This window comes from Catharus ustulatus, chromosome 9 (assembly GCF_009819885.2).
Source record: "Catharus ustulatus isolate bCatUst1 chromosome 9, bCatUst1.pri.v2, whole genome shotgun sequence".
Taxonomy (NCBI): Eukaryota; Metazoa; Chordata; class Aves; order Passeriformes; family Turdidae; genus Catharus; species Catharus ustulatus.
In genome coordinates, this window is record NC_046229.1 from 31,038,556 (window position 1) to 31,060,770 (window position 22,215).

Below are 22,215 nucleotides of genomic sequence, written 5' to 3' on the forward strand. Positions count from 1 at the left end.
GCCATCAGCCCTGGCTGGCACAGCATCCCTTGTGCACCCAGCAGAGCCATCAGCCCTGGCTGGCACAGCATCCCCAGGGCACCCAGCAGGGCCATCAGCCTCACCTGGCACAGCATCCCTTGTGCACCCAGCAGGGCCATCAGCCCTGGCTAGCACAGCATCCCCAGGGGCACCCAGCAGGGCCATCAGCCCTGGGCTAGCACAGCATCCCTTGTGCACCCAGCACAGCCATCAGCCCTGGCTGGGTGCTGTGCCTCTCTCCCTTCCCTCTCAGAGAGTGGCTAAGGAGGGTGGCAGTGCCATCCTGCCTGCTCCAGCTGCCTCTGCTCACCGTGACTCATCCCTGATGAGGGCAACTGCTTTGATGATACCAAATTAGTCACAGCCAGGGAGTTCTCTGGCAACCTCAACCTACATTTCCTAACCTTCCCAGGAGCATTTCACTGTGCTCCTCTAATTTACTATCAGCCCTGGAGCAGGCTGCTGGGCTCATTCCTCACAGCACACTTGGCACAGGCCCATCCCACCCATGAGTAAGTCCCAACAGAGGAGAGTTTCTCCTCTAACTCCCCCCTCACTCAGTCCTCCCGAGAGATGGGAACAGCAACTCTGAGCTCGACAGAAATGCAGCCTGGGGTGGTTAAATCCTCTTTCAAGCCCTTGCCAGGCTAATGGCACTGTCAGACCTTGTGTTGTGACCATGCTGGGTTGTGTCACTGCAGCCACAGCACATCCTCACATGGGTGCCCATCAGGGATCCCTAAAGAGCTCATTTTAACCCCTCTCCCACCTAGGAAGGCCACTGGGAAGGACCCAGATTCACACTGAGGTGTGTGGGTGTCTCAATGCCCACTGTTCTCCTTGAGCTTTTCCACACTGTTATTCAGGAAGCTGGATGAGATTTTAAGGACTAGAAGGCTGAATTTTGATTAGAAATGAGAATGCAGGTAGGATGGGGTCTTTCCTACAATTTGGTCCTGTGGTGAAGTTTCCTTAGTACTCTTACATATTTTGGCATGCTTAGAATATGAAATTATTAAGCAAATGCAGGGAGCTAATCCACACTGCTGACATCCACACTGAGGCAGACAGCTTTACTTTACAGGCTCCTTCAAGTTTGGACACTGAGCTAATAACAACAAATAACATTTTTTCTGTCATTTTTTTTCTTCCAGACAATAACCCTAAAAAATGCTGATTACTCTGCTAGGGAAGGAAAGCAGGAAAACTCCATTGGCTGGCTTTGCAAACAAATGGCAGTCATAACATTATAGGCTGGTTTATTTTTTCAAGCCTCTCCTCCAGATATTGTAAAGTGAAGCTGCTATGGGAAAAATCAAACTATTTATTTTAGATAACAGAGTTTAGAAATGTTTAATAAGAATGTACTTATGGTTTAAACCCAGTTAAAAGTTCATTCACCCATTTATTGGGCATGTGGTGAAGAATAGAAGGAGCAGGAGAGAAGTTAGGCTGAGTCACAAGTTTTAGGTCATGTGCAGCCTAAGAGTCTGAATAAAAGTAATTTGATTGCAGAAGTGCTCAGATCCATATAAATCCATATAAAATACATGGATAAAATACATATATACATATGGACCCATATATCCAACTCTTCCAGGCTTGGGGCAGGATTCACAGCCCTGGGTCATTAAATCCCCCAGAGCTGTGGGGGCTGCTCAGGCATGGAGGAGGGAAGGAGCTTGGTCCTGCTGCTGTTTCACAGCCATAGCTGAGAGGGATTGTGCCATTTGGAGGAGGCCAGCTGGACACTCAGTGCCAAACTCTCTTCTGCTGCTTTCCCCAGGTGAACATAGACTTCCAGACACGGGAGCTGACCAGAAGAAATGTGCAGGAGCCCTCCCTCTCTTGCTTTGACCAAGCTCAGGGGAAGGTGCACAGCCTGATGGAGAAAGACTCGTACCCCAGGTTCCTGAGATCCAAAATTTACACAGACCTGCTGTCTCAGACCCAGAGGAGGCTCAGCTAGAGCAGCCATGGGGCCCTCAGAAACCACATGCTTCCCACAACAGCCAAAACCCATGTCTAAATGTGAAACTTTCTTGGTGTTAAAAGCAGTGGGGATGGGAATAGAGGGAGAAGGGGCAGAGGAAACTTCCAGAGAGTGATCCAGGCGTGGTGTTAAGACTCTTTGACTTTCTGTGGTTTTGTTTTTTTTTTTTTTGTTTTTGTTTTTTTTTTTTTTTGTTTTTATTTTGGTTAGCAGTAGCACCTTGCAGTCGTTTCCTCTCTCTAGAACAAACCCACAACCCTCCCGAGTCACGGGCTCATCTGTGGGCAAGGCAGTTTTCCTGTAAAATCTCTGGGCTGGTTTGTGTGTAAATAACACCTTTCCATCCTTCCACACATCTCCCTGTCTCTCACCTCTCCCCTGTGCTTGGAAGGGCCCCAAGGGCAGTTCTGACACTTGTGAAGCCACATCCAGCCCACGTCTCACACATTGGCTGCTGGGGTCTGGACCCAGAGAGCAATGGAGGGAGGGAGAGAGGAGACAAAGGCACAGGATTCATTCCCTTTCCTGGACTGGAAACCATCAGCAAACTCAGCTCACCTCCCCATTTTGTTTGCACACCTTATGACATGGCTGCTACCCTGCCACTGCCCCTTTTCCTTCAGGGCTGGAGACTCAGAGTGCTCTCCACAGGACTGTAGTGGAGCTGAGTTTTCCTTGTGAGGAAAGTAATCCCAGAAGCTCTCACTAAGCCTGGGGAGGCAAGTCTTCTAATGGGAATGATTGTTTTCCATGGCTGTTATTTATTTGTGTGGTAGCTCAGTCTCAGGGCCCCAGTCGTCATCCAGGCTGTGTTGTGCTGGGCACTGGACCAAAACCTTGCACAAAGGGGCTGCCACAGGCTTGGTGGCTCCTCAGGAACGACCTGCTGGGAGAGAGTGGAGAGCAGGAATGTCCCCTCTGCCCCTTGCTGAGGTGTAAGAAAAGCACAAGACCTGTCTGCCACAGCAGATGGCATTTTCCATGTGGTACCTGGCCGGCACATGGCAAGGCAAAAAATCACATTTCTATTTTTGTTATTTCCTGATTACTGTTCCTACTTCCCAATTGTCCACTGTGGGGTCAGTGCCCTGCAAAGAGCTCCCCAAGACACAGACCCTGCTTGCTTCCAGTGGGACACAGAGAGCAGGGGGTGAGCAGGTGGGTGTGTGGCTGTGCAGTGGGGTGTGAGGCGCTCTTTGCCCCTATTCCCATAGCCTGCAGGAGAAGGCTCTGTGCAGATGCCAGGGGTGGAGCACCTCCCCTGTGCTGCTGGGCAATAATTCCTACCACCTGATGGCCCCATTTCCAGGGCACTGCTGCTCCAGCTTGGCAGATTCTTGTGATATTTCTGAGGGGAGAAGCAGACAGCCTGTCTGTGGATTTGAGCTGACAGATCAGAGGTCTGTTTTCTTAATTTCATGAAGGCCTGGAAAGCGACCCCATGGATCTTTTCCTTCTCTCAGTCATCCCAGACCAAACCTCTGCTCCAGCCAAGGGTGGTGGGTGGGTTTAATATGTCAGAAAGCTGCTGATAAAGACTTTGTGTAATGTGGGGTAAATGAGGTAGAATGAATTCTAAAGCCAAGTATAATGTGTTTAGAACAAGATAAAAAAAGTCTGGCTGGATATTAAAAATTACTGACCATCAACTAAGTAGGAAACAGCTTTTTGAGGCTTTTTGCAAGGAAGATGTACAGGACAGTAGGACAAATAGGTTTAGGATCAAGACAGAGGTGCTGGGTTTATGCTGGAGGTGTATTCCTGTGGTCTCCAAGACACTGAAGTTCAAATACAGTGCAAGTGCAAACTTTATTTTCAGTAGGGAAACCTGCTTAGGAAACCTTCAGTAGAGTGCCTGGTTGGTCAGCAGCAGAATCCTCCAGGTCTTTGGATGGCAAATCCCATCTCCAGTTAAATTTCCATGAGGAGTGGCCAGGAAGAGCTCAGTAACCCAGCACTCCTGGCTGTCCTCTGGCCCTGCAGGGACGCCTGAGGAGCAGGGGCTGGCAGAGGTGACAGAGGTGGCATTCTGCAGCCAGGCTCAGTAGCACAGTGACAGCTCAGTGACGGCTTCTGGAGCTGTCAAAGCACATGAGGCCCTCACGGGACACAAGAGACACAAAGCTCAAGGTCTGCACATGGCAATTCCACACAAACTTTTGCTGCTGGCTCGAAAGTGGGAGCAGTGAGACACGTCTGAAGAATGCTCCAGATCTGCCATGGTTTCTCCAAGGGCACCAGATCGTGCAGGAGTTCAGTGTCCCAAAGCTTTATGGCAAACAAGGCACAGTGAGACAGGTCTGGGGAACCTGTGCAATGCATGGAAGTTTTTCAGACAATTATAAGTTTTGTTCATTTACATATCACTGGTTAATCCTCCAATTACAGCTTCAGGTAATGAAGTCATATAACCCCAGTTTTCTCCCCCATAATTCACTTTTGTTTATAATTTTCTGGGCCTGAAGCTGTAGGGTTGTCCTTGAGTTTCAGGCCTAGAGGAATTGTTTTCCCCGAAGAAAATGTGAAGACAGTGCTTAACATTCTATATGGAGTTTAGAGTTAGGGATTTGAAAAATATAAAAGCTAAAATCTTAAGGCATCAGCCTGTGGTCCTAGTTTTACCCAGTGATCCCATTGCTCAGTCTCCAGCACTGTGGCACCAAACAAGTGCTGCAGGTGCTGAAGGGAGGCCACCTTGTCTGGCCCTGCCTTCCTCCTTTCCACCCTCCTCTTGCCTGCACGTGCAAAAAGCACCCCAGAGCAGCCCAGGGTGTGAGAGGCAGCAGCAGGAGGCTTAAGCAGTCAGGGCTTTTAAAGAGAAGGCAGAAGGTCACTGCAGCAGAGAGCTGCCTGGTGGTGTTCTCTCCAGACAGACCTTCTGAGCAGGCTGGGTGGTGCTGACCTCTAGTGCCAGCTGAGGCACCCCAGGCAAGGCTCTGCAGCACCTTGGGAGGGTCACAGAGACAGCCAGGCCAGGGGACACAGCAGGAACCAGTGCTTGTGCCGAGGAATGTGAGTGGGGACCATCCCCAGGCTCCCCTGGTGCTACAAAGCCTGGTCCTGTTCAGAGTGTGACTCCACCTCTCCACAACACCCTCCAGCAGCCTTGGTGCTGTTGGCCTTTCATTTCACGGCAGAACTTGTGGGAAAACTCCGAAGTGGCCACCACCCTGCAAATCCAAGTTCCCTTCTCTCCTCCATCCACCTGGGGAATTGCTTGGAGCAGGGCACACCTGGAGATGCCTTTGCAGTGGTGACAGGAGCTGGAATCAGGCTGGCTGGTGTAGAAGTGTCTTCCCTATTAAACTGGTGTCAGATATCCCTTGGGAACAGCATCCTAGAGCATAGAGTGGAGCAAAAGTGTTCTCTGAGGCATGTGAGTCTACCACAGTTATTTTTGTTGCTGCTCTTGCAGTTTGTCTCTCTGTAAGGAAAGCAGACTAGTTATTTAAAGTAAAATTCTGTTTTTTCTTAAACAAGAAAATGGCACCAGCTGCTTCTTTTATGACAAATGCCGTTCTGAAGTGAATCAAAATAAGCAGCTTGTAGCTCTACCCCTTAAACCAGGGGCTGATCAAGGAAATAATGACTGAGCCAAAGCTTTGGAAAGAGCTGAATGGTGACTAATCCCCACCAAGGACAGTATCCTATCCTTGATTCATCCCTTCCTGGTGTGAAAGGGATACTCACAACCTACAAACCCATTTCCCCTCTCCACAACCACACACCTTCAATATTTTCCTCCTGTTTGGAGCAGCATTAAAGTGTGCCATCACATGAAGAGAGGGGGAAAAAATGGTTCACTCAGTTCTTTTTATTCAGTTTGCTGGCACATACCCAGTCAGCTCCCAGGTAGTTTGATGGCAGAAGGGAAAAAGAGTTCACAGATTTCCTTTCCCTTTTCTATGAGCTTCAGGTGGTGCTAACTCCAGGGTCTGATGCAGAACACTAATCTGCCTAAAGTTTCTCCTGCTTTGGTCCATCAGCCAGGCTTGGGATGATTTCCATCACTTTTAGTGGGCTCATTGATGCACCAAGGGGTCCCTGTTGTCCATGCTGGGGAGGTGCGAAGGGCAAAATCAAGCCAGTGTAAGCAGGGGAGGGGGAAATTGCTGTGTGTGTCTGGGAGTGTGGGTGATGAGAGTGCATGTGACTTCATCTGTATCTTATTTAGTGTCTTCTACTAGAGAAGCTTTTCTGAGACATAGATGTGCATGTTAAAATAGGAGAATTAGGCATAAACGACATAAACTGAGATCTTTAGCCAGTGTTGTGTTTGCCTCGTGTATAAGTCTGAGTAGTAGTAAGAGATGTAAAACTCTGCTAGGCTTCCAGTTACCCCTAAGAGCACATGTATCAAACTGAACTGAATGTTCACTTATAGACACAAAACCAAAATGTTTACAGCATTCAGAGCAATAGCAAAGCATACCTCATGCCAGCCCTGGAGTGCCTCTCACCCGTCAGTGCAAGCTCTCCCCTCCCTGGGGGCTCTGGCTTCTCCCTCCAAAGTCCTCTCTCCTTCTCTGTGCTGTCCTGGTTGTCTTCCCTCCTCTCTTCCTCCCCCTTGAAGCACTCCAAACCTCCCTGTCCACCAGCACTGTTTGTCCTCATCTGTCTGAGCCTGGGACTCCCCTAACCTCCCCTCTTTGCCTCTCCTCCATCCCCATCCATCCCTCCTCTCCTCTTTGCCTTTCCCTTCCCCAGACACTCATCTCTGGTCATGCCATCTCCCTCCTACATGCCTCCTACTGCCACTGTAAAGCTCCTAGGAGCTCTTCCTTGCCTGTTATATAAGAACAAAATGTTTCACATCATTTCTGCATTGTCTTTCATCCCTGGGGCTGCTGCAGTTGTCTCCTTCCTTGGTGCTGTGCTCTCTCTGGCATCGTAGCATTATATCCCAGAACTGGAATTAAAGTTCATTTTGCTGCTAGACCAGAATGCTTCTCTCTACCACGCACCCCTTGGGCTTTGCAGAGGCTCATCTTGTCCCCAGGTCTTTTGTCTTCCTTCTTTTTCTCCTTCTTCCATGCACGCTGCACATGCAGTGCTTGTGGCAGGGGCTGGCTAGGGTAGAGGGCAGCCCTGCTGGGGTCACTCACAGCTGGGCACCCCCGTGGCTCTCTGGTTTATAAAAATAGTCTCAATAAAGGTGTGTGGGTTGTATTTGCCTGGCAAAGTCAGTCATTGTGCTCTGTGCCTCCTCCTGGCTTTGCAGGAGAACGTGTCTCTAATCTGGGACTGCGGTGAACTCAGCGGAGTTCAGGGAACTGAGGCCGTGGGAGGGAGGTGGCAGAGGGGGATGAGCTTGTTACCAAAAACATCCAACATTCCTGGCAAAAAGGCACAGGAGAAAAGGCAGTGCCTGCTTCTGGAGGGACCAGGGAGCTCTGGGGACCAGCTGTGCTGTGTGTTTGTCTCAAGCAGCCCCACACCTCCCAGTTTGCCTCGTGTGCTGCACGCCTCAGGCTGGCTCTAAAACATGACGGGTGAGGAGCTGCTCAGCTCTGCATTTCCAGTGTAGATAACAGCGTTATCCTGAGAGAAATGTCTTTATGGTGCTCTGACAGTGCCTGCAGCCACCAGCTGAAAAGCAGTGAGGGGAAGGAGGCACCTGCTGCTGTGTTTGCTCCTGCAGACCTCTGTGGGAATCCAGAGGGAATCCAGAGGGAAGAGAGCAGCACACACACCGGGGATAGATCCCCCTTCCTTAAGAACCACGACTGCAGATCTCTTCTTCTTATAACCTCTCTCCTCAGCTCCTCTACAACTTACCTATTAGAGTTCACATTTGTCCTCAAGCTCCTTGGCATCTCTACCTTGGTGGGATGGCAGTGTCCCCTTGAGGACCTGACTACAAACCCAAGGGCCTGTAGGGCTGCTTGAAATCACAAAGATGTCTCATTCCACTGGGGATGAACCCGTGGGTGGCTCAGAAGAGACTGGGGATGGCTCTGCTGCACGCAGTGAACTCAGGAGTGAGCCACCAGGTAGAAAGAACAGCTCAAAAGTGTTTTCCTCTGCCACGTTTTTATTTTTGTGAGATCCTGCTGCTGCAGCTGCCGCCTCCGCGGTGTCCAGGTGCTGCTGGTGTGGGGAGGTGTCAGCAGGAGCAGCTGGGGCAGGCCATGCAGGCTGTTCAGCCTGATCCCTTCCTGCTCAGGGACAGCCATGGGCTCAGCTCCCTGGGTTCCCCTGCTTGTTTGCCAGGCTCCCCTTCCCTGGGAGGCTGCAGAAGCTCCTCAGCCCACCACAAACCCCGCTGGAGTCGTGTCACCACGTTGTGCAGTGTTACACCCCCTCTGTATAGACACCCTGAGGATGTAATAAACAGCCTGACTATTTGTTCTCTGCCTGAGTGTCTGAAAAGCTGCAATCCCGGGGATGGAGGGGAGTCTCCCAGCCAAATTGCAGAGGGGGAAGGGGACAGGAGAAGCTGATTCTTGATTCTCCTCAGCCCCTGGTTTCACTGGTGCAGACACACTGGATGGGGCAGCAGAGTGGGGATGTATTGGCTCCATAGCTCAGTTGGAGCAATTTGGAACCAGGTCCCCCAGAGGTCCAGTTTGGGGAGGTGAGTCAGAAATGTGCCAGTAGGATCTGCAGGGAAGGAAAATCCCAAGAGCCTTCCAGCAGCACATTGCTGTCCTTCTCTGAGTACACGCCACTGCTGGCCACGATGGATTCCCTGCCCCAAATCCCAAACTCATCATGGCCAGAGGTGGAAACAAGTGCTGAGCCTGCTCCCTGCACCAGGAGCAGAGGTGGAGGATGCAAATCTCCTGGGAAAGGGAGCAGTGCGGATAGATCAAGCATGACCAGGTCACAAAGAGCAAACAACAAATGAAGAGCTTTCTCCAGACCGTAAAAAGCAGCCCTGTGCTCCAGCAGGCAGCTCACACCTGGGTCTCAGCTTGCTTCATCCTTATGGGGTAAACCAGGGAGGGATGAGCAGGAGAAGAGTGAGAGTCACCAGCCAGTCATGGGCCAGTCTGGGGGGTCTGGAGGAGCCTGGGATTGCTGGGGAAGGGTCAGGCAGCAGCTGAAGGTGATCCTGGCTAGTGGGGAGGAAGAGGAGGCATCAGTGGGGAGCAGGGAGCAGGGCAGTTGAGGCAAGGTTAGTTTTTAATGGGAAATTGCATGGTGAGAGATTTACTGCAGAAAGCGTGTGGGGCTTCAGTGAGGGAGGGCTGAGCATCTCCTGAGGAGGTCTGGCCGGCAGGAAAAGCAGTGACCTGGATCTCATCTGGCCCTGGGCACACTGAGGGCTCTCCTTGCCTGGTGCACAGCCCCCTCTCCCTGTGAAAGGTGAGTGCTTGCTCTGCCTGTCTTGCTCTGCAGTCTGCCTGGGGTTGCATTCAAAAGCAAACATTAAATGGGCTTGTTTTCCTCTGGAAATGAGTGTAGTGGAATTTATGAATCCCTCTGGCTTCTTTCTATCCCCCTTGTTTTTTCCCCTAAATCCCTTTTTCTACTGTTTTTCCTTTTAGTCTGCTGCTTCTTCCCTCAGCCTGTCTCCGAGCCAAACCAATTTGAATGCATCCAAGGCAGGATCTGCCATTAGTGCTGCTCTGTCTCTCCTCTAAGTTAGGATATATTTAGCCATCATCTTTTAGCTTTTTTTCCTGGCTGTTCAGTGGCTTTAAAAAGCAGGTGCCGGGAACGGAAAGGGAAGATTAAAAGTACCTGCTGTCAGCTACCTCTCCCTGTGCAGCTGTGCAAAGCGAGCACGTGAGCAGAGTGGATAACAGCTGCCCCTCGAAAGCCTCATTTGTAATTCTAATTATTACTCTTTTTTTTTTCAATATTATTTCAATAATCTCTTTCCGCACTGCTACAAATTTCCAGAGCAGCTATTTCCTCCCGTGCTGCATGTGAATGTGGGGCGGTGGGAATCCATCAAAGCCCCCGTGGGTGAGGGATCCATGGGCAGCTGGGGTGTCCTGGGATGGGCTGGGCAGGCACAGATGGAGCCAGGCTCACCTGCAGCCACAGGTGCAGGTGTCCCACACTGCCCCGACTGTCCCTGTCCCATAAGCTGTGCCCACTGTGAGACCCAGCTGCGATGTGGCTGCTCAGGGACCACTTGCAAATGTGCTGTCTCAGCCTTGGCAGCTTCCCTGCTCCTCCCTGGCACTATCACAGAATTTCTCAGGTTGGAAAAGACCTCTAAGACATCAGGTCTAACCATTAACACAGCACTGCCAAGCCCACCACTAAACCCTGTCCCCATCACCACACTCCTGCCTCCATCCCATTCCCATCTCCTTGGTTTACTTCCCTCCCTGAAGACATCCAGAGCTTATCAACAGCTTGCAGGTGGAGGAAAGGGCTATGCAACATAAGCAGGGCCTTTAAACCTCCTGTTTCTGTTCCTTTGCATTCAGCACCTCCCTGATTTCATGGCAGGCTCTGCTGGAATGCCTTCAAGTTTGACCATTCCTGATTGCCACCTCTGTGGTTCCCCACTGTTTCAGGGGAAATCAGGGACAGATTCCTTGGTGAGCCTGCCTGGTGATGCAGTGAGACCCCAACAGCGCAGCTCACCCTGGCTCTTCCCTTCCTCCTTCTCCCTGCCTCCCCTCCCCAATCTATTTCTGTGTCTTCTCCTTATTCCAGTCAAACAGTATAACAATTCAAAAATAACCCTGCCAGAAGTTCTCCTCGGAGACTGACTGTGCTTCGGGGCACTTTGCACCCTGTCACCAAACCCTTGTTTTCCTACTCCCCACCCCATTTCTGTAGTTTGGGGCTGAAACCTTTGTTTTTGTGTTTTCCAAAGTTGCTGGCATTTTGCAAACACTCAGCAGCAAACCCTGGGGATGATGGGGTGTGTTTTGCTGCTGAAGGTGAAGCCAGCCAGTGGCTGGACCCCCTCAAATGCTGGCAAAGGGAGGCTGTGGGTGCCGTCACAGCCCAGCCCAGCCTCAGCAGGCAGCAGAGCACCTGCCTGGGCTGCCAGCACCTTCCTGCTGGCAGTGAAACTGCTGTGGATGGGAGCTGGATTGCTGCTGGCAAGGCTGTGGCACGCTTCTGGGAAGGGAGCCTGGCCCCAGGCGTTGCGACACAGATGAGATTTTTGTATTCCAAAACAAGGGCTGATAATGGAGGCAACGGAGCCGGGGCCGCGGGAGGCTGCTAAGCTAAATGAGACAGGAAGCACGTAATTAAATTAGATACAGAGCAGCATGAAGACATCTGAGTGCGGGGCTGGGCTGAGAGGCTATTGCATAACCCTGGGAAGAGCTCTCCAATATGAAATATCTCACCTAGTGCAGCCCATGCTGGCCTGTCCTTGAGCAGCCCCGTCGGAGGAGAGAGGCAGAACAGCTGCCCGAGGGAGCAGAGGGGTCGGAGGGTGGCTGTGGCACAGCGGGCAGAGGGTCTGTCCCAGCCTTGGTCAGGAACTTGCTGCAACAGCCCAATCCCACTCCTGTGCCGAGGTTCACATGGATCTGGCACTGCCCTGTGTCCCAGAGCCACATTCTGGATCAAGCCCTGCTGTGAGAGTGTCATTTCTCTTCTGGCTGAGCTGCTGTGGTGCCCAAAAAGACACAGCCTTTGAGTGACCCCTTCCCTGGGGTGCACAAGGCTCTCTGTCTCACCATGGGCAGTTCCTCACCTCTGCCTCACTGCCAGCTTGGCCTCACCTGAGCCCAGAGCTTCCAAACCTGCCAGAGGGGACAAGGTACAACCACACACACACTTGTCCAGTGCACTTTATTTCTCTGGGGAAAAGCAGCAGGGACACAGGGCCTGAAGCAAAGAGGGGGGTCAGCAGGCTGTAATCTGAAGGCAGAGATGTGCAGAGTTTCTCTGTTCTGGCTCACATCCCCCGTGCTCCTCACCAGTGGCTGTTGCTGCCATCGCAGCTGTGTTTTTGCCATAGTTACATTTGCCTGGCTGCTCCAAGCAGCACGTGGTTCCCAGCACAGTGGCTGTGCCAGGCACCATGGAGTTGCAGCCAGAAATCATCTGTCCCGTGTGCCTGCAGCACGTGTCCAGGCTCCTGGAGGTTTTGCTCTTGGCATGACCTGCTCAGACCGTGCCTCAAACACCAGGGAGAGTTACCAGAGCACCCTGTGACTTTGCAGATCTGCAGGTGGGAGGATGGGCTGCAGTTCTGGAGGGGAAAGGGACAGACAGAGGTGAACATTTCCACAGCATCTGTGGGAGGAGATGGAGTTGCAGGTGATGAGCAGAAGGGGCATTGCCACCCTAAACCCTCTGGCCACCTGCTGCAGCTGGGAGATGAGTGCCAGCAGACTTCAGCATGATTTCCAGATCTCCTTGCCAACCCTGACCGTGCAGTGACTCTGGAGTAGCTGAGCTGTGGATACCAGGAACCTGTGCCCACGTCCATGTGGCACTGCTGCTGTGACACCAGTGCTACCAGCAAGGTGCTGAACTGGGGTGGAGCCCCAGGCTGGTGTGGCCAAGCACTTCCAAAACCCATGCTGTGACTGTGCACAGACCTTCTCAGCAGCTGTACAGGCAAAGGCAACCTTACAGCCCCCTCTCCTTTACTCTTCCATTTCATCCCTTGAACCCACAGCTCTAATCATGGTTTTAAGGCACAGAGAAGACATGAGTAAGAGCTTCTTGTAGTTCCAGCCATTTATCTGTAGCTGAATATCTGCTAGCTAAAAAGGCTTAAACTGGATTATTTGAGTGAAAAACCCCAGAGCCATTGGGAAAGAGGCTGCTCTCACATTAGAGCTTACAGGAGCTAAAAGTGTGTGTTCAGTCATTAGTCCTGATGCATCTTTCTTGTCAGTCCATGAGCAAGACAATTCTGTGGCTTTTTCTAAGTGATGAGAGAAACACAAGACTCTCCTTTACTGCTCAGTAGGGCTGAGGTGCCTCATACTCCTCCCAAAGCCTCCCATCCAGATATCCTCATGCTCCTGCTCCCAAAGGCAGCTTGACAGGAGCTTTTCTCCCTGGCCCAGGGCCGAGATGGCTTCGTGCTGCCACTCTCCTGGCACAGTTCATCTCTCCTGGGAAAGATGCTCTGGCAATGTGCTGTGTGTGATGAATGCAGGCAGCAAGGGTAGGAGACAACTTGAGCTCTGGAAAAATGTCTGAGCTGGGAATAGCAGGGAGGAAGGGAGAGGATGAGGAGTGGAAGTGGCAGCTGTGGCCTTGCTGTGCCAAGCTGTGCTTGGCTGGCCATGAGCAGGAGGGTTTAAGGTCACTCCCTTCCAGAGCCACTGAGCTGGGGAATTGCAGGGAGAGCAGCTCTGGGATCCTGTGTGAGCCTGACCTCAGCACAGGGCACCTGTTGGTCCTCATGGGCCTCTGCTTCTTGCAGCACCAGACCCTGAGGTTTGCTGGTGTGCTCTGGTTTAACCTCTTCATCTTCCTCCTTTGCTGCCTTAGTCCTTCCCCTCTAGTTTCCAACCCCTCCCCAGCTTTTAATCTCCTTTCATTTTTCAGGTCTCAGCAGGATCCTCCATTATCAGATGCTTTCCCAGGTTTTGGCTCTTTGATGTGCATCCCTTCCCTTGCCTTCTCTCACCACACACCCAGCAGGGAATTTGTGATGAAGTGCAACTCCAGCCAGCACACAGGACCAGATATTGTCCCTTATATATATATATTCCAGCTGTGAACTGGCAGTGCCATTAGGAGGGAAGTGAAAACATTACACCCTTCTGCTCCATCTGGATCTCATGGCCCCAGGAAGCACAAACCCTCCTGACCCTGCTGGGCTGCTTGAGCCACTGGGGCAGAGCCTGCTGGAAGCGCGGGGAGGTTTGGAAGCCCTGGGGCAGCGGGATGGAGCGGCAGGATGGAGCTGACAGCTCTCGCCGAGCGCTGCAGCGTCTGTCCTGTCCCTCGCTCTCCCACCCGCCGCTGGTTACTCAGCAGGCTCCACACGTCGGTGGAAACGAGCCTGTTTTTTCCTGTTCTCGAGGAAGCGGCGATGACTGTGATGCTCAAGGACGAGCCTGGGCCTCCCACTCCCCCCTCCCTTAGCAGCACACACAAACTTACCTAAGCCCTTATCTTCACGGGCGCTGCCTGAGCAGCTTTTGGTTGGCTGGAGGCTGGAGCGATGCTGGGTCCCCCTCCCCGCTCTCCCGCCTCCCACCCGATATAAAGCGCGGCTCCGCTGCTGCAGCCAGCACACGACCGCGGGCCAGGGGCAGCCGCAGCCGCCTGTTGCACCCCCTGCCGCCCCCGGAGGAGCCGATGAGTTGCTGGATGCCTGGGTGCCCAGCTCTCAGCATGTGCCGGGGCTTAGCCGCGCTCCCCATCACTTGCCTGGAAAGGTAAGGCGCTTCTGGGAGGCAGAGGGGTCGCTGGAAAAGACGCGCCTGGACCAGCCCCTGGTGCTGCGGATGTGATGTTAGGGTAGAACTGGGGTGCAGACCTCGAGGAAACAAGCAGCGAAGTGATTTGTTGCTGCTGCATCCCTTCTGCTCCCCAGGAGGGGGGCACGGAGGTGAAACAAGCGGAGGGAGAGGAGGCTGGACAGGGCTGTACAAACACACTCCGGCTCTGCCTCCGCACAACTTGCTCCGAGTTGACAGCAGCAGGAGTATTTTTGCCAACACGGCTGAACTGTTAAGTGACATGTTGCTCCTCCTGCAAAGCCCCACGCTGCCGGCTTGACATTTAAACCCTTATTTTTGTACGGGCGCCTTGGGATGCCTGAACGAGCCGCGCACACAGCAGCCGGGCCACACGCCTCGGGGCACCCTGGGGACAGACAGACAGACAGACAGACAGGAGGCGCTTCTCCTGCCCTGCTGCCGCAGACACCTCCCGGCAGGGAGGTGCCTCCTCTGTGCCCGAGCCGCGGGGACAGGCAGGAGCATCCCAGCCTCTGGCACAGCAGCATCCCAGCCTCTGGCACAGCAGCATCCCAGCCTCTGGCACAGCAGCGTCGGTGCCGCCGCTGCCTCCCAAAGGCATGGGGTAGGTGGATGGCGCTGCTGCGGAGCGCTGCCCTCTCCACGGCCTGGGGGCCGGCTCCTGGGCACCCCGAAAAACAGAGCAGGGGAGCAGCATCCTGGCAGCGGGGAGACGCTCCTGCTCTGCCGAGTGGAAAGAAATCGCTGTGTTTGTCCAGGGGAGAGCTGCCGGGAGAGTGGGATGGGAAAAGGAACCGGGTTGGCTCCGGAGAGCTGGGGGGTCCAGCAGGGCACTCAGCAGCTGCTCTGTTACCTGCCCCAGAGAAAAGAGCTCGTCGTGCTTTGTATTCCATGTGTCTCTGCCCGGGAAGCGAGCAGGAGAAAACAGTCCCCCAGGCTTAATGCGCTGCCGAGCGCGGTTGCCAGGGAGCAGGAAAAGCAAGTGGGGAGCATTTATTTCACACACCGGAGAGCAGAGAAGTGGCTGAAGCTGGGGAGCGAGGGCTGTGTCCCGAGCCCCTGGGCTGCAGCGGAGGGGGTGTTGGCAGCAGAACGATGGTCCAGCTGTCCCACCTCTCCCATTCCTCCCTCCCTTCCAGAGCCAAGGATCTGAAGACCCGCTTGGGCATCCTGCTTCACAAACCCGAGCTGGGACACAAGACTGGGAGCTCCAGCAAGCTGCAGCTGGGCTCTAGGCGCAGGTAAGCCGAGCACTGCTCTGCCCCAGGTTCAGCCCGGGCCAGGTCCCCATGGAGCAGCAGCCTTGCTTTCCCGAAGGATGCTCCTGCCCATCTGCGCAGCAGAGAGCACAGCTCCCCCTCCACGTAGTCCCACCCAGGCGGGGTGGAAGGCGGATCACTTCCCAGCTCCAGCTTATAAAATCCGACGGGGGAACGGATGCTCTGGCATTAGGCACAGAGAGCTGGGCCTTGGCAAGAGGCAAGGAACCTGCAGAGCTCCTGCACTTCTCCCTGGTGGCTGGGATCCCCGGGGAATGCAGGCAGCATTGAACACAGAACACTAATATTGCTGCTGAGGGCAGGGGGTCTTCCTGCAGAGGAGGCTTTGCTGGACCAGCACCAGCAGCAAAGGGCTCTTCTGAGCATTCCCCAGAGAACCTGCTGGACTTGTATCAGCAGAAAAGGGTTTTTCTGAGCATCCCCTAGAGAACCTGGCCAGCAGCATGGAGCTGAGGTCAGGTGAGGCATCAGGGAAGGTAAAAGAAAAGGAGGAGAGAGGAAAGAGAGCCCACAGGTAATGGATATTGGCCTCTCACTCTGGTTTCCTGCTGAATGCCACTGTCCCCCATTGATGGAGCTGCACAACTGAAGTGCTCCCGTCCCTCACCGCTGGACAGCGAGCCTTACATCCTTTTGTCTTTTCCAGAGATTCCTCCCGAGACGTGCTGGAGTGGAGGGAGTCCTTTGACCAGCTCCTCAAGAGCAAAAGTGAGTACCATCTTGTTTTCTTCTCTTGGTGAGAGCATGTAGGACATATGTACTCATAGTGAGCTGTATGACTGAAGTCAGTGCACGATGAAATCTTGCCTCCTCCTCAAATGAGGTGTTTTAGGATTTAGAAGGAGGTCCCTTTCTGCCCAGATCTGAGGTACAGGGCTCATTGCCTGCCCCGTGAAGCCGTACCCTTTCCTCCTGGCTGGGTGTTTTTGAGGGGCAGAAGTGTTGTCTCACTGCTGCCTTGGGACAGGAGCAGTGTCACGGGCATCCCACGAGGACCAGCCTGCCAGGGGAACGTCATGGTATGCCCAAGCCACCCCTTTCTCCGCACTCGGGAGAAGGCAGTGTCTGCTCTCCGTGTCTGGTGGAAACAGCAATGCAGCCACCTCTGCTCAGGCTTGTCCAGACAACTGCATTGCTGCCCTCTGTCTGTCTGTCCTGTGCCCCCAGGGATGGCTCCTCCACAGGGAGAAGGAATTCAGCTGTTTTGCTGAATAACCGTGGCCTTTTTCCCCTCTGATACCAGCCCTGTGATGCACAGGGCTCCTGTGAGATGCTGCCTCCCTCTCCCCTATGCAGGCAGCTCCTCCAGACCCAGAGGTGGGATCTCTTTTTCAGTCCCACACATCATCCCCTCCTTACACTGGGCTCTGCACAATGGCAAAAGTGCCAAATTTTAATCCAAAAGTAGTTATCTACCTTAAAAGCCCTTCCCCAGCCAGTCAAAGTCCTTCCACAGCGCTAGTCTGGGGCCAAGTGTATTTTTTCTCCCAGTCTTCCTCACGTGCTTTGGTGGCTAATGAGCATCTCCAGCTTTGTAACTTAATCCACCCTCCCAGCGCTGCTTTGAAATCCTTGCTGCAATTACTCTTCTGTCCTCAGCATCTCGTTCCCCCCAGATTTCAGCTGAGAAATCAAAATCAAGGCACCGCTGCTCAGCTCCTGCAGCGTTCCGATGCGTCAGCGCGCTTCTCCTTAGGTAGAATTAGCTCTTTCCTGAAGCTGTAAAGAAAATACTCTGAAGCCTCATTACAGAAAGGTCAGATAAATAAAACCAGAGGATTACTAGTCTGTGGGAAAGGATTTTATTGGAGTCTAGAGGCCAATTAGCAGTGTCTCAGAGGGTGGAATTTGCCCAGAGGGAAAGGAAATCTGCAGATGTCGAGGTCTGAGCTCCCAGGGCTGAGCGTCTGCTGCTGTCCTCTTCCTCCCTGCCTTCTGCCCCACTAACTGCTCTTCTCTCCCCTCCCCAGGTGGGGTAAATGCCTTCCACACCTTCCTGAAGACTGAGTTCAGCGAGGAGAACCTTGACTTCTGGCTGGCGTGCGAGGACTTCAAAAAGACCCGGTCGAAAACCAAGCTGGCCTCCAAAGCCAACAGGATCTTCGAGGAGTTTGTCCAAAGCGAGGCGCCCAGGGAGGTGAGACCATTTTCCGTGGCACCAAATAGGGTGGGAAAGGAATAAAATATCCTGTTGGGTTTTACTGAGGTGCTGTTGGATCAGTGGGAAGATGTGCTCTGGCTCATGAGAGCTTTAATTTCTGACATCCTGTGGTCCATCACAATTGGCTCGATAACGTTGGAGCAGAAATCGAGCTTAACCATGAAGGGATAGAAAGGTTTGTGAGCGTCTTCACCCTCACCTGAAGATGGATTAAAAGCAGCTTTTGCCCTCACGTAGGAGAGGAGTTAACGTTTGTGGGCGCTGCTGCCTTGCAGGTGAATATTGACCACGAAACCAGGGAGATCACCCGCAAGAACCTCTCGGGGGCCACCTCCGCCTGCTTCAACGAGGCCCAGGCCAAGACGCGCACGCTGATGGAGAAGGACTCGTATCCGCGCTTCCTGAAATCCGCCTCCTACCAGGACATGAGCAGGCAGGCCGCCAGCCGCGGCACCAGCAAGCGCTCGCACACCTGAGCCGGGCCCGGAGCGCGGGGGACGAGCCAGGGCCAGGCATGGGGGGGACGTGCCGTGCCAGGCCTCAGGCCCGTGCGGCGGGGTGTCGGCCGGAGTTCTGGGATTTTGGCAGGAGTTCTGGGGTTTTGGCAGGATCCCCAGCACCTGGAGCGCTGCCCGCTCCGCACGGAGCCGGCGTTGCTCCCTCTCCGGGGAGGTGGGAGCCCGGAGCCTCCCCTTGCAGCTCGACCTGCGCCGCTGCAGACACGGAAAGAGCTCGGGTCTGAGCTGCCAGTCCGGGGAAAAGAGATGGGATTGCCCTGAGCATCCTCAGCCCAAGAGCTCCCACCTGCTCCCGGGAGCCTGCCACTCCCCCTGGCAGGGAATGGCCAGGATAAAAGTCCCGAGACTTGGTGGCATTTTCAGCTGGAGGGATCCTGTGCCTGCCTTCTCCTGATCCCAACGTCCTCCAGCTGTGTCCTGTGCATGTTCTGCATCAAAGCTTCCACCTCCTTCCAGCGCAGTGATGCCGCTGTCCCTCGCCTGAGCTCCACGACCTTCAGATTGCACCTAATCTTGGGTCACGTGCGCCACGTTTTATTCCTATTATTGTTATTTATTTCATCATTGTTGCTATTATTATATCTATATTTATCAGAGGAGCACTGCTGAAAGCACACACGCATGTCCCTTGCTCCGAGGAGCTTGTAAATTAAATTATTTTAGCTGTTGCAGCACTTAGCATGCCCCCCACCTTTTCTGTATGATAATTTGAGAGGACCAGGCAGATTTGGAGCACAACTGTGGAGCGAGGTGTGCCAGTAGCAGCAGGGAGAGCTGCTAGAGGGCTTGGAGGACCATGGATGGCAGTGCAAGGATGTTTTGCAGCTCATATTGTTCCCTCTCTCCCCTTAGAGAAGTGGAATCTCAGCACACAGCAGCTTGTCCTAGGCAGGGAGCAGAGAGGTCAAACAGGCACTTTGGTGAGCAGCTCTATGGAAACCTTGATTTTCACACGTGGCAGAGAAAACCTGGGGCTTGGCCTGGGTTTGTAATTGGGCTTGGTGCTCCCTGGGATGGTGAAACCAATCTGCAGCCACAGCACTTTACCAGAAACCCGTGGAGTGAGAGAAACCAGTGCTGTGGATTCAGTGACTCAGAGGGGTTGCAGGACACATCATCAGCCCAGACCTGGGGGCACTTTTCAGAAAGTCCCTCTCAGCAGGAATTCTGGGCTCCTGGAGAGGTGTGGATCCCACCTGGCAGCAGCAGCCTGTGCTGGGCCCTGGGGAATGTGCCAGCAGCACTGCTCCCTGCTGAGGACTGCTTTCCAGGGCTCTGCTTATCCCTAAAGACCAAACCTGGAGATGCTCATCCCACTGGTACTCACACCTTGCCACGGGAACTCCCTTTTGCCCCTCTGTCCCAGCAGCAGCCAGAGCACAGCATCCTTTGGGCTTTTCACAGCTGCTTGAGCAGAGCAAGGGACCAAGGGCCAGTTTGGGGATGTTATTCCGGGTGCTCTTCCACCATCCCCGTCCTGGTCCCACCTCTGAGCCTCTGGCTGTTGTCCTGGCTGTGTTTACAGGGAGATATCAGCTGCTTTCTTATTTAATATTTATTTTTACAACTGGAACCACCTTTGCTGTGTTACTGAAGTGAGCAATGCACAATGGTCTGTTCTCATTACTGACGTAACGTTGTCCTTACAAAATAAAAAGTAAAGAGAAAAATACCCTGACAGCATGGGCTGGGTCTGTATTTCTTTTTTCCTATTTGTGGACATTCAATTAAATTTTACATTCTAATTCTGGATGCTTTGCAAAGCTGCTTGTGTTGGGTGACTCAGGGAGCATTTCCAGTTGCTTTAAAAGTGACAGTGTCAAGAGCAGGAAAGAAGGGGGAAGACTTTTGAAGCATAAGGCTTTGTGGTGTTTTGGTTTATCGAAGAAAACTGAACAGTTCCTCGAAAGAATGAAAGCAGAAGGGCAGCTTTGAATGTGTGAACTGCCAGGGTGTTCAATACTGCTTGTATTGCTCATAATTTCTGAGCCCTTTACAGCACTGCAGTCCCCAATATCTGCTCAGTATTAGTAAAACACAAATGTCTTAAAACTGAGAGGATGCATTTTTTTTTTGCAGGAAGAACCCCGCCTTTTGGGTCACTGACATAAATAATACCTGATTTTTGTCAGTAACAAAATCATCAGTGGGACCTGATGATTGAATTCATTGACAAGGGGGAAACTCTCTGGTATCAGAGGGGCTATTAAAAAACATCTTATTCCTGTGCAGAGTGTGTTGAGGTCTGAGCAGTTCCCTGGAATGCTCTGGGAGGGAAGGGGAGGGTTGCATGGAAAGAGCTTTTCATGGAACCACCCAGGGATGCTCAAAGAAGTGCTTGGAATAAAAACCCAGCTGAAATGTGGTTTTATTTCAGTTGCCTTCCTTCTATTTATTGTGTGTTCTGGAAGCCAAGATTAACTGGCCTGCCTCAGCGTAGGAGAGTGTGTGAGGGGATGCTGAGGAGGAGCTGGAATCCTGGGGGAATAACTTGGGAATATGCCTGGTCCAAGGTGCTACTACGAGCACGAGCCACCCCCTGCCATTCAAATGTGTTTTCCAAGCACCTGCAGCTGCAGCAGAACCTCCTGTCCCCTCTGACACAGCCATGCAGGGTGCAAGGATCACCAGGCACTAAAATACATCAGCTCTGCTCCATCCCTGCCTATCCAGAGGAAAGCAGGTCAGGGAGCTTCCCCTCACTTTTCATTTCCTTTTACATTAAACATGGCCTTGTCTTACAAGCCAGGTGATTTGGGATCATAGAAGTTTACATCTTCATCAGAGGGAAGAAATGAACTGAAAAGTATCCAGGAAATATTTAAATTACAGTAATTTCACGATTATAAGCCGCACCATTTTGACTAAAATTTTGGCCCAAACCCAAAGTGCACCTTATAATCAGGTGTGGCTTATATATGGACAAAGAACAAAAAGTTGCTGTTTTAGTTTGGAGGACAGGGGTCTGCTGAGAAAGGCAGGAACTTCTCTTTGAAATGGAGAATGTAAACCCCCTCCCTCCAAATTATTATCATTTTGAAATCAAGGGGTTTTCAGGCAAAAATATGGGAATTAGGAATAATTCTTTTCTAGGGAAATTAAAATAGAAATACAGTACTACAAAGAAACAAACTCCAAACCCTGACAAAGACAAAGACAACCTGACACCCCGTCAGGCAGGGTGTTGGTAGCAGTCCCATTAAATGGTGGCTGCATCCTCCTGCAGTGACAGATGTGATTCAGTTGGAGCAGTGCTCCTGTACAAGGTGCAGTTTCCCTCCGGAGCTCCAGTGGTGATGTGGAGAAATCCGGTTTTCCTCTGGAGTCCAGTGGAGAAAGGGCTCCCTTAGTGTCCCAAAACCTCTGTTTTTATCTTGGTAAGAAATGTTGGGCTCTTCCCCCTGGCTGGAGCAACTTCCAATGGGATGCAGTAATTTTATCAGTCCCACAGTGGGACTCAATGGCCATTAGCAGAAAATGACTCGCTGGAGGAAGGATGGGTTGTGAAAAGATAAAGAACAATGCCCTGCCTGGTTTCAATGGATGGCCCATTAGCAGAATATCTGCTGTTGAGATAAGGATCACTGCCCCCACCCTCAACAGATGGTGATAGAACAGATGCCTTTTATCACACTCTGTATTGTAATGTGCAGCTTATAATCAGGTGTGGCTTATGTATGGACAAAGAATGAAAAGTTGTTGACACCCGGAAGTGCGGCTTATACTCAGTGCGGCTTATAATCGTGAAATTCCTGTACTTGTCAGGAAAGAGAGCAGTAAAGCAGACTAGAAGCAGCCAGAATCAAAAATAATGTTGTTGTTCCTTTTTTTTTTTTAAACTGAAGCTTCTGAATGAAAAATATGAATACTTTGTCTTGCACAACTTGAAGTTAATTTAAAACTGAATTTCCATTAA

General features: G+C 52.3%; 2 protein-coding genes across 10 annotated transcripts in view; both read left to right on the forward strand.

The window, feature by feature from the left end:
• The window catches only part of RGS8 (regulator of G protein signaling 8), a 28,474-nt gene extending 20,104 nt beyond the window's left edge, over nucleotides 1-8,370 (forward strand). For all 7 annotated transcript variants that reach the window (XM_033067286.2, XM_033067290.1, XM_033067285.2 and 4 more), the window contains one exon: nucleotides 1,808-8,370. In XM_033067286.2, the coding sequence (XP_032923177.1) occupies nucleotides 1,808-1,990 (183 nt within the window). In that variant the 3' untranslated portion in view covers nucleotides 1,991-8,370. The remainder of the gene's footprint in view (nucleotides 1-1,807) is intronic.
• A 5,762-nt stretch (nucleotides 8,371-14,132) lies between these two features.
• Nucleotides 14,133-20,049, forward strand: RGS16 (regulator of G protein signaling 16). 3 transcript variants are annotated; one of them, XM_033067917.2, is made up of 5 exons: nucleotides 14,133-14,295; nucleotides 15,480-15,581; nucleotides 16,267-16,328; nucleotides 17,591-17,757; nucleotides 18,057-19,971. In XM_033067917.2, the coding sequence occupies exons 1-5, from the start codon at nucleotides 14,216-14,218 to the stop codon at nucleotides 18,255-18,257; spliced, it is 612 nt and encodes a 203-aa protein (XP_032923808.1). In that variant the 5' UTR covers nucleotides 14,133-14,215; the 3' UTR covers nucleotides 18,258-19,971. The 3 variants fall into 3 exon arrangements, with proteins under 3 accessions (XP_032923808.1, XP_032923809.1, XP_032923810.1); XM_033067918.2 differs by lacking the exon at nucleotides 14,133-14,295 and adding an exon at nucleotides 14,811-14,944; XM_033067919.2 differs by lacking the exons at nucleotides 14,133-14,295; nucleotides 15,480-15,581 and adding an exon at nucleotides 15,763-16,134 and having other exon boundaries at nucleotides 18,057-20,049.
• The last annotated feature ends 2,166 nt before the right edge of the window (nucleotides 20,050-22,215 follow it).